The sequence below is a fragment of the Tetrao urogallus genome (assembly GCF_951394365.1).
Source record: "Tetrao urogallus genome assembly, chromosome: 1".
NCBI lineage: Eukaryota > Metazoa > Chordata > Aves > Galliformes > Phasianidae > Tetrao > Tetrao urogallus.
In genome coordinates, this window is record NC_136813.1 from 183103665 (window position 1) to 183115718 (window position 12054).

Below are 12054 nucleotides of genomic sequence, written 5' to 3' on the forward strand. Positions count from 1 at the left end.
TGATAACAGTTTATATTGCTTCTAGAAAACATTTTTTTTCATATACAAATATGAAAAAAAGTATAAAAATATGTATTTCATATATGTATATGCAATGAGAAAATGCTGGCAAGTTTACATGCAAGGTCATCAGAACAGATCTTTTCTGTAAGAATTCAACTTGGACTCCTCATCTATCCCTGGAAATCTTTGTGTTGATGAGTGTTCAGACTGGAGAAGGGCTCAGAACTGATCAGCTGCAATACCTGATGCTGCGAGTACTTTCTTGCACTTGCCTATGAAACCCTTTGGGATTGCTCTTCAGATAAAGAAATAAAGCTCCTTATTTTTAGCAAACAACTGTAAAGAAGCATTTAAAAAAAATTAACTTGTTGCAACACACTTTATTTTGTCAGGCAAATAGTATTTTAGATATTCAATTAAATATTACTATTTTAAACTACATTTTGTTCTTTCTTACACACTATATAATGCATATTCACTGTAATGACAGTTTCATCGTGCTAGAAACTTATACACATACCTACACTTTTAAAAACAGGATTTTCTTAATAAAACACTCATATCTACAGTAACAACAATTGCAAGGAACACATTGTTAGGTCAAGATTTCAGCGAACTTTACAAACTACACAAAATAAAAATAGCCCAAAAATATCACTATACGGTGAAGTTCTTAGCAGAGAACATATCTTTGCATTTGGTGAAGTTATACCTAGAAGTCTTTTTGCTTTTGTATTTTTTAAGAAATAAAATTATATACATTATTTAGTAATCCTCAAAATAGGAAGTATTAAATAGCACAAACAATATTACAGTCCTAAGTTTTGGTGTCGCCTACAGTAGAGGGGCTGTTTGAAACAAAGGAAAATTGCAGATTGTGTATTCTGTACATTCAAGGCCAAAGACCCAGATGGCAGAATGCACAGTCGCTAAATGGACAGCAAGGAAGTTCCATCAGTTCATACCAGCTGAGCATCTGGCTCCTGACTACTCTGTACACAGGGGAAGGCTGCTAAAGCGTGGAAGCTTGGACCGCTTATGCACCAACAGAAGCTTGTTATATATATGCTGAAGTTTTCATGCAGCAGGAAAAATGTTAGTTTAAGTGTAATCCCTTAAACAGTCATACCATAATAATGGTATATGAAGCAGCTTTAAAAATATTATTTTATAATCACACAAAACTCTGAGCTATGCTGATTGTTTTACCGGAATCCCTTATTGCCAATATTCTATTAGAAAACTGTAACTGTAATTTCTGAGGCCTAATGGAGGCCTTTTAAAACATCACCGTACCTAACCACTTAAAGAGCAAATTGTAGCCTTAAATACTTATTAATCACTGTGTTCCATCTGGAAGCAATTATGATCCTCACAATAGACATTAAGATCACACTAACTGAATAGGAGATAGGAAGAGCATGGCAGCACACAGAGCGTATGCACTAATATCATTCCAGGAGGTAGTTTCATTTTGTGGCACTCAATTTTTGGTTTGTAAGTTACACACTCTAAAAGTCAGTTGTCCTCAGGAAAAAAAATAATAATGCAGTTTGCTGCACTGAAAGTCAGCTGGGAAAATGAAGTCTTATCTTTTCTCTTACTCATCTTCTTTTTTTATTTTTTTTATTTTTATTTTTTCCATCAGAAAATATTCTGCTAGCTCTTGGGACCAGATTCAAGCTTGCAGAAGTCAAAGAGAAATTCTACTCACTGGTTTCCATGAGGAGAAGAGCCCAGATACCACTGTCTGCATGCTGCAGATATGTGCATTTAGGCTTTCATTAAGGAAAGCACTTAGCTACACGGTAATATATGAACAGGCAGGCATTGCCATCCCCTTTGAAACAAGCACTAAGCACATAAACCAAAGTCCAAGAACTCCCATCAGCATCAAAAGGTCTTAGGGAGAGTGTTTAAGTGGTTTAAAGAATCAGGGCCCATTTCCCAGCTATTCTATGTCAGGTGGCAATGATATGACGTAAAGAACTATGGTATCATCTCAGTAACAGAGCTAACTCCATTGCACTAGATCTTCATTCACACTGGCATGAAACTTGAGGTATCTTCCCACATCCTGCAGAGTTATGACCAGTGTAGAATTGAAATAATGCCCAAGAGTTTCAACAAACACCCATTAAATTTTTTTAAACTGTGTTTTAAAGTACAGAATCTGTGTTACTGGCTGGAACTAACCACTTTTTCTTAACTTTACTGTGCTTAGAAGTTATTTTCATTCAACGGCTTTTTAGAAAGCTCCTTCTTTTTTTTTTTTTTAATTTTTGCTTTTGTTTTTGTTGAGCTGACCATACTCAGTTAAATAGCTGACACCATCATAAAATAAAACATAATTTTTCTAAGTTACTCCCACAGATTTAAGCCCCAGATAGACTTCCCTGGTGTCTAATTCCTCTGAAGAGACTCAGTGGATTCTGAAACACTCTTACACAATAAAATAAAGAACAGCTGTCCCTGTTTTGTGGTATTGGTGTTGCTCAAAAAAAAAAAAGGTGATTGCTTTTACTAAGATAGCTTGATGCACATGCAACCAATTAGCAACAAGACGAACTTCAATAGGCCTGACAGCTTCTTCTTAAACAAAAATATTTCTATTTAAATGTATCTCTCAAAATGTTGCTATACTTTTTGGTTTTTGACCCTAACCAGTTTTTAAAATATTGTTTTTCTCTCTTTCTTTTCACTTTTTATTTCTTTTTCGAATATTCTTTACAGCAGAAAAAAAAGAATAGAGGAGGAAATTGTGAAAACAGCATTAAAAAGAAAAGTGGAAAAGCTTTAATTTAAAAAATCTAGATAACATTTTCCATGTTGAGAAGCTGAAAAAAATAAGTTTTAAAATTTTCAAACATGTTCATAACTTGTTTCTATATTGCAAGCCAACCTCAATTTAACTATGCAATAGATTAAATACTTTTTTTTTTGAATAAACACTCTACACATTCTGTCTTTTGAAAAACAAACCAAAGGAGTGTAATTCTTTGAAAACAGCTAAAATACCCAAGTCACTTAGGTGCTTTCAAAATTGTACATATAATGAACATTCTCATGTTAGCGTTGTACCACTTATAAAGCTCTGTAGTGTTACAGAACATCGTATATTAACAAAAATCAATATGAGCAGAGATATTTTAAGTTACATTCCAGAACTCATTAATTTATTACAACTCATACTATGCACAAAAATCAGTGTTTCCTCTGACAAAGTATAAAAACATATTTTTTTTCTTCTATTCATTCCTTCATTTGACCTCTGAATGAATGACACATTTCTATTACACTTTACATGCATCTTATCTGCACGTACCTAAATGATTTGAAGAATGAATGAAAATTGTAAACCCAGTATTAATTAGTAAACAAGCAGAAACTCATGTTCGTAAATGCAGTGCAAAGAAATTTTAGTACCAACCTACTTGGGGTGTGCATCTTAATCCAGATTCTTCCACCACCAGTCTGGTACAGCTCCAGAGTAAGATGTAAGATGTAAGATGTAAGATGCTGCATTGAGCTTGTTCAACTGTAACTAAATTTCTGTTCAACTATAATTAAATAACGAGATACTAAATATGAATCTGGTTTAAGAAGAACACTCATTTTTGTTTCCATGACACAGACTAACCTAGTGCCAGTAAGCATCTAGGACTGAAAAACTCCACATCTTTTCTTTACTTGAGTTACACTGCATTTCATTGGGAGGAGGATCTTTTCTGAAGCTTGTTGTAATTTCATCTAATTTTTCATCGTATTTGCACAACTTTGTTCTCAACAGACAAATATAAGCCCTCTGCAGTGAGGACAAAAATATCTCCTTCAGCAAAATAAAATTAAGAACCAGGTAACTGATTTCTTCGATTTCTACTTTTCCTGCTATTGATAAGGGCCTTTAGTTTGCTGTAGTCTCCTCTCATCTTCTGGGGTTCTTCCCTCCGCTGACCTTGCTGTCTACTGTCTTTGCAGTATTGGTTGATCATCTGCATTTCAGAGTGACTGAAAGTTCCCACAAAGTCCTTTGGGTGGAACTGCAGGGCTCGCACTGAGCTGGCCCAGGTCCACGGGGACCATTTGTCTGTCATGTAGGCCACCATCTCTGTATCCAGCACTTTGAAATTGATCTTTGCTAAGGTCTGCTTGAAATTGTTCTCTGTTGCAATGCAGTGATAAAGCCCCCGATCACTGTCTTGGACAGAGCGAATGAGAAGTCCTTGCTCAGTAGCTATGATCCTCTCATTCAGCTTAACCTAAAGGTAGAAAAGACAGAAGAAATTTTTTCAAGAATGTTACAAAATAATGCAGTATTGCAACTCCTTGTTAACTATTACTTTAAATGTCTCTATCTTTCTTAAAAAACTTTTTAAAGGCATTATGTTTTCCTTCCTGTGATCATGAATCACAGTGGCCACTGTGCCTGCTAATGTTAGGAAAGAGACTACTCCTAACATGAGTGTCTCTAGAGAAAATGACTTCCATATTTTTATTCATTATATTAAAGTGGATTTGATTGGGATGGAGATAAAGATGTAAATCTTCATGAAAGGAAAGTATTTGTAATGTTCAAGAAGAGAAGTTGAGAAAACAAGCTTTTATTTGCCAGGGTTACATGTCTGTGAACGTCTTTTCCAGCATCAGAGGTTGCTGTTGAGATTTGATGGAAGAAAGGCACAGGATTAGGCTGAGGGATGATTTGTCATTGAATAGAGTGTGGCTTCTGCTGAAAACTTTGACGGCTAGTGAGTTTCAGGAGCTAACTTCCAAAGAACTCCGAACTGTGGAGTCTAAAGCCTGGTATGAAAGTTTTTTTCATACAGCATCAGCTATGTTACCTCATTGGAAACATAGAACAATTTTTCTACTCTCTTGTATCCTTTCTGCCTTCAGGCTTTAGACAGTCCCAAGAGATGATCACATCATCTGAAGAAAGCAAGTTACCACAGCTTGTTTTGTCATCATCTGATTACAAACGACTGCACATGTCCCTTGTCATTTCAGCTATGAAATAAAAATTGCTAATACCCCATTATCAAAGAATAACAGTGCTGCTATTTGTATGAAATATTTTTCTGTTTTGACACTGAACAATTCATTATTATACCTGATACTTTTAGGAACTCATTTGTTTACTGAGCTATTCTGTTATTGTAAAGTTCTTTAGACGTTGTTCAGAAACCTGAGAGATTAAGTTCAGCTTGAAATGTAATTAACCTTTTGATTGCTTTGACTGCTTCTATTTAAAACTGCATTGATTCTGGTACCGATATGGAAAATAACAAGAAAAAAGAGGAAGATGCTATTCTGAAGCAAAGGGTTAAAGAATTTCACCTACATTACTAGTACATGGCTTAAATATCCCAAGACTACAGGAGAGAATATGTTGAAAAGACTCAACAAAAAGCTTCTAAGTCCTCTCTGATTTTGGAAAATGGCCTGTTATGAGAGTAGTGCTTTTCAGTATTTATAAACTATCAACAGACACCATAACACTTAATTTTTCCTTACAAAGATATTCCTTGTTATTCACACAGTAACTGCCTCAGATCTGAAATGGATTTTTCCCCTTTTATATTAGTTAAAAAAGATGTGTTCCTCATAAACAATCTTACTGTATATTATAGTGCTGAAATTTGAGAGCCTTAGAGAATGCAGTAATGGAAAATGTGATTGCAGCATGGTGGGGAAATGCTTTTGTCAATATATGTTCTTGCTAAAGAAGCCTTTCACATTTCTCCCACTTATGCCTTTTATCTCTTCAAAAGCACAGAGAGGCCACTGCAAGAAGACTTCTTCCTGAACTTTACACAGTTTACTGCCTTTATGCTTCTTTCCTCAGATCAATAGTAAATCCCAAGTGCTGCAAACTTTCCATTTGCAATTAGTAAGGTGTGAAGGAAAAATTCATTAACTAGTTCCTTGACTTTATTATTATTTAATAGCTATTCTGTTCTGATCGGAGCTGGCGGAGCTGAGGAGTCAAATGCCTTTCTGCCTCACTGAAGACTATCTTGATTTATAGAAGTAAAGGGCTGTCTGATGTCCTGTGCCCACGCAAATTCTCCAGATTCATAGTCCAATGAAAACACAAATGCCATCTCGCCTCATTCTGAGATGGGGATGCTGACTGAGGTCCCTTTCAGAGCTGTTGTTTTGTTGACATTACTCACCTCTTTCCTCCTGTCATTATCTTTCTGTAGCAGCCATTTAATAGAAGCCTGAGGAGATTTGGGTGTGCATTCAAGAAAGGTGGTGTTGTTTTTCACTCCATATTGGACTGTTTCTGCTGCATTTCTGTATGCTACGAAATAAAAGAAGACAGGTCAGGCTACTGTAAATGTTGGTGTATAGAAAACAAATAACTGTGTAGCACCACTTGGAATACAGTCAATTGAAGTATATCCAATCCTGATATTAGCAGATAATAGATACGTTATGGTACAATATTTTCAAAGAAAGGAAATTAAATGTAATGAAGAAAAGCCTGCTCCAAATACTGGCATTATCACTTAGATATGATCTCTTCCGAGAAAGTGGGATACCTGTGGGCAGGTAGGCAAATGCATGCCCAGACACTTCTACTGATGGGATAAAAGACAGGGGATATTCTTTCCAGAAATTATCTCATTCTCTACTATGACAAAACCACCTGTTTGGAACTCTCCAACATAGAACAAAATATTTGGTATACTTCTTCACACTTCACAGTTTGGAAATTAGGGCAATATTCTTGGTATGATTCTAAAATACATCATGACATAAAGACAGCTCCATCCATTTCAACAGTCATGCACTATCACAGGGAGGCAAGAGAGGGCAGACTTTACTGTAAATATACTCCCCTCTAAAAAAGCAAGAAAAAGGGCCTGGCACTAAATCTGAAATTCAATACTTAGGCAATCAACAGAGACCAGGAAAGATATATAGCACTCCAGCAATATGTGGGCAAATGCTGAGTGTATGCCATCATTTAGACTTGCTGTGGCCCTTTATAGTCTAGATAGATGGCAGTTACTGAAAGCAACTTCTAGATGTTCATTACTTGCCACAAATTATAATATTTGTCCAGAAAAAAAAAAGAATACACTTCAGATTTAAAAGCTTATTACATATATAAAATAAAAATATTTATTTATTTTCATAAATGAGTAGTAATCATACTGTATTTCTGCACAGTCCTAAAAGTGATCTTCATCAGAATGTATTTTATCTTCCATTCTCAACTTCTTTCATCAATTCACATATGAAATGGGAATCTATGCTAACAAAGGAAGGAGACTTTCCATGGTTTTTGTCCTTGCAAGTTCTCAGCACATTTATGAGGTTGTGACAAAATCAACCGCAATTTTTTACCAGAATAATGTAGACATATTTCGCATTCAAAGATCATAAACTAGCAGAGCTTGGATGTCCTGTCTGTAGCTGTATAACACTGAAGAAATCAGAGCTGTAGCAATTTTTTTTTTGTTTTGTACATTGGCGCTAAATATATCACATAAATGCCATTTACAAATACTGAGAAGAACAGTGACAAAATAAAAATGCATTTCTTTAATGGCCATGAACACTAACACAAGGATAAGAAATACTGAAGTACTTAACAGAACATATGAAAAGAAATATTACAAACCCTTTAGTTCTTAATGATCTCTTAAAAAAATAACAATATGCCAAAAAATATTGGTTTTCGTCTAAGGCAAGCAACCTGTCATGCTTGAACATTGAGTTTCAAGACTGTCGTTCCTTATAAGCTTGGAAGATTTCTTGTTGTCATCCAACTCTGCTCTTCTGTCGTTTAGGCAGATTTCAGTTTTCCTTCCAACATAATAGTTTTGCCATAAGTAGCTTGAATTATATTTTGAAAGCGTCCAAGTTGCTGTTTCTTTTTTATTCCCCCAGAGAAGAGAGTGTCGTCTACCTACACTGCTGTCACTGAAACATCCTTTAAAATTGCTAAAACATCCAAATCTATAAATATATCAAAACTAAGATAAATGTCTTGAAAACAAGATTCCTGTGTTACAAGAATGTCAAGGTTTAAATGTTTGTTTCCCCTTAGCCCACAAAGCAGACAGCTGACATTCTCACATTTTCCACATTGAAAGAGGAGACACCTGTCCTTGGGACAGACAGTGGGTGGGTGGTCATTGCACATGACTGCAAGGTAGACACAGCTCAAGTTTCTTCATGGTTCAGAGCCTGAGCTGTAATATGAATGTCTCAGAGCTCAGGTGCATAATGTAATGGTAGGGTGAAGCTGATCACAAGTTTGTGATTAACTTGTTGAAGCTATCCAGTTTTGTATAAATGACATAACAATGAGTCATGGAGAATGATACATTGGCACTGTGGGCTGGCAGCCAGAGCACCATTAGCCACATTTGGGCTGAGGATTCTATGCCTGACTTACTCCAGGAAGAAAAAAGACCACAAGAGTAAGCAGGAGGTTCCTGTGGGATACAGAAAGAAAAAAGCAAAACAAAATTCTGTGTGACTGAACCTTTGACATATAACTCTTCAAGCATTCTTCTCTCATTCAATCAAAAATTCAATCAATTTACAGTGAGATGTATTATTTCATCTCCAGATGGCACAGTTGAGAGCACACTTAGAAGACACAGCTCCGAAACTGGAACATGATTCTCACGTGGCTGTGTTTTGATGTTGCCACAGCCTAACTTAGGCATGCATGGAGTTATAAAGGATTAAGCTGCCTTTATGTCTGCATCTACTTATGACTTTGGCCATATATGACTGCTAACTAGCAATGTGGAGAAAGGGGCAGCTGGGAAGGCAGAATATTTTCTCCACTGCCTATCAGCACTGTTCCAGCCTGGCTAAACAGTTGCACAACTAGAAACAAGGGTTTTTATAAAGAGGTTTGAAGCAAATTCTTTTTCTAGTTAAAGGGAGAAAGGAATAATGACAACACAAAGGAACCTGCTGAAAGATGTGTTCCAAAAACTAATATAACTTCAAATTCTATTTTACTCTAAATGTTCAGAGCTGAGACTTAATCAAATAAAGAGAAATTAATAAAGACTTAAAGGACTTAGAAAAGCACTCAAATTCACTATACCTGTTTCTAGTCAGTACTATCAGCTTCTTATTTCATCTGTGTTGAACTCTACATTTCATGGGTTATCATTATATCACATTTATGCAGGATTCAGATAATTGCAAGGAAAGACTCAGACTTGGAAAATAATTATGTTTTACCAGTAAACCACACAGATGTGAGCTGCAATGAATCATACAAGGAAAGCCATGCATTCTTTATATAGCATAAGGATCTCTAAATTACAGTACCTTTCAGGTTGAAACCTCGGCACTGAGTCAGAGGGTTTCCATGTCTCACATCTTGCCTACGACTCCTCCTAAAATATTTTAAAACACAAATTGTTATTCCAAAACGACTATTCTTCAAATAAACATTTTTTTTTATATACCTGGTCAGTTATCAGTCATAGTTCATGACCTACTTTGAGGTTGCTTTTCTGCTGCCAGGCATGTTAGAGAGAAGATGCTGTTTAAGGGAATAACTAGTTTGCTGAGTTTCTTAAGACAGTTGTTCTTTTGGTAGGCAAAGTAGCTTTGCAATGAAGGCATCGGGGTGGAAGAGCTAGAGGTGATGCATAAAGTTCACATAGGTTTAGTGTTGCAAGATTTAACATTCAGAGACAGACCTCTCAGATTCAAATGGTCTTCAAGTGGACAAGCATCTGAGAATTTGATGTGGAAGAGTCACAGAGTTCGTATCTCATGCACCAACCGATAATCATGGTGCAGGACGTGTTCCCTACTCAATTTTGGGAGGTGGTTTATTTATGGTGCTTGAAAGCCACTGTGATAGCATAGAGGCAGAAGTATTCACAATGGTGAAAAGCTCAGATTCAGTTCTGCCTTTACATGAGAGCATGTAACTTTCTTTCTTTCCAAAAGATACTCAAATTCACCATGTCTTAAAATACTTCAAAATGAGACTTTATTATACTACTTGGATGACAGATTCAAAACCATGATTCTGTAAGCTAAGTAGTTTAGGAGTTTATTGGGACTGCAAGTACTGGCATTTTAGCCCTCTTTGGGCTCACAGAATTCAGTGCAAGAAGATCTGGAACCTGTATTTCTATTCTTAGTATACATTACTTTTTTAAAACTATTTTTAAAACTAAATAGTCCATACATTAGTTCAACATTTATGAAGTTCATTGAAAAAAATATATTGTGGATAGGCACTTGTTGCAAAGGAAGGGGATATGTAACTACAGTACTTTAAGCTATGCACTAATGACTTATGGATATGAAACCAAAATGCCCCTGGAGCTGCAGCATTGCTAAGTGAAGGGTGATGCTCTTTAGTCATACTATACCAGGTACTGCAGACACAGTGAGAGACAACTAATCTTTCTAATCCTTCATTACCAGGTCCCTCACTGGATAGTTTTAAAAGGCAACATTTGAAAGTTGATCTTTCAAAAATGTAATTTCTGACATTCCAAGTATATTTTTGATAGTAAACATTAAAAGCATGTGATTATGCCTTAGGATCTTGACCTGTGTGAACTGTACATGTAAGTCAGAGGAGACAGTGAAGAATTTCTCAGTGAATTTCAGGATGCCTGTTGTTCCCATGAGTTGCTCCACTCCATCAGCAATGGCATGCTTGTTACATTAAGCAGTTCTGAGGATCTAAACTTTAACTCTGATACTTATCAAAAGAAGTCTGAGGAGGTGGTTTTAGAAAATGAAGATACTCCCAGGTAAATCAATTTAGGTGAGGAACAGAGACAGGGAATCAAAAGATTCAAATGAACAAATGTGCCCAGCAAAAAGCTGTCTGAACTATGGGGTTCTAACTACCAATGTTTTATTCTTTATAATCCCTCCTGTTAGTTAACAGGACCACTCACTTCCTTCACATGTGAAAACAGATTATTTCCAGGTGTTTATTTTCATTTGCTATAAAAAGTAAATTGCACATAAAATGTCAACAAGAAAGAAAGCCCCAGTGGAAATAACCCTGGGTGGATACATGGAGATGAAAAGGAATCCACTGGAAAGTGTACAGACTGTGTATACCTCACTGCTCATTATCTTTCAGTTAGTGTAGGAGTTAGGTGGCCTGAGACTTGGGGATTCTCTTTTTTTTCCTTTCTGTCTTCTGACCTTTGCTCCATTGGAAGAAAACAATCAATTTGCAGACAGTTTAAATATACTAAGTGAAAGCAGTACAAGGCTTAGGTATTGTGCTGTATCTTTAACTGCCATAGCCATATTGAGCTTTGTCTTTTTATCTGAAATTACGAATTATTCAAGAATACAAGAATTCAAGAATATTTATTCAAGTCATCTTTCATCCAAAGGACGACACTGTCATCAACTAGTTGGGTCACTGAAGCAGGCCAGATTCAGGGAGTGAGCACAGTGACATCCACTCTGGCATGTAACTGAAAGAGTTTTCTCCTCTGCAGTAACACTTCACTGTACATTCTGTAGCTTTGTTTGTACATGAAATGGAATCTTAGCAATACAAGAGCTCACTACAGCCCCATGCTATTAAATGTTTCCCTAGGGAGGTGGAAAGCAGCTCCTGTTTTGCATAAGAATTAAGAGATGGACTATTAGCTCTGTTGTAAATTAAAGAGAAATTGCTCTTCTTGACTGCATTAATAAATCTCATGTGAAAAAACCCAAATCTGCAAGCTCTACATGGAAGTCACATTTGCCTAAAATTTCCATAGAAATAATTCTTCTCATTTAAAAGCAAGCGAGGAACAAAAAAATAAATGACTTTATTCATCAAACAACCTCAGTGATATCTGGCTGTGTTTAGGGCTATCTTAATTATATCCATAGTGAGCAACTGAATTTTAACAAAGGGAACAAACGTTTCACTGATTTTTTTGTGTATGAGACATCAGATTAATATTTATGATTATGAATAGGGTGCTTTTTTTTTTTCCCCCATCTGTTGCTTTAAATATGAAAAGGCAAGCCTTTTATCATACAGTCCTAGGTGATGAACAGTACCAATTTGCATGT

The 12054-nt window shown here is 36.0% G+C and overlaps 1 protein-coding gene across 1 annotated transcript in view; it reads right to left on the reverse strand.

The window, feature by feature from the left end:
- Nucleotides 1–3848: 3848 nt before the first annotated feature.
- SEMA3C (semaphorin 3C) overlaps nucleotides 3849–12054 on the reverse strand; it is a gene marked incomplete at both ends in the record, with an annotated part of 115540 nt that continues 107334 nt past the window's right edge. The window contains 3 exons of the mRNA XM_079536309.1: nucleotides 3849–4262; nucleotides 6180–6310; nucleotides 9319–9386. Of these exons, the coding sequence (XP_079392435.1) occupies nucleotides 3849–4262; nucleotides 6180–6310; nucleotides 9319–9386 (613 nt within the window). The remainder of the gene's footprint in view (nucleotides 4263–6179; nucleotides 6311–9318; nucleotides 9387–12054) is intronic.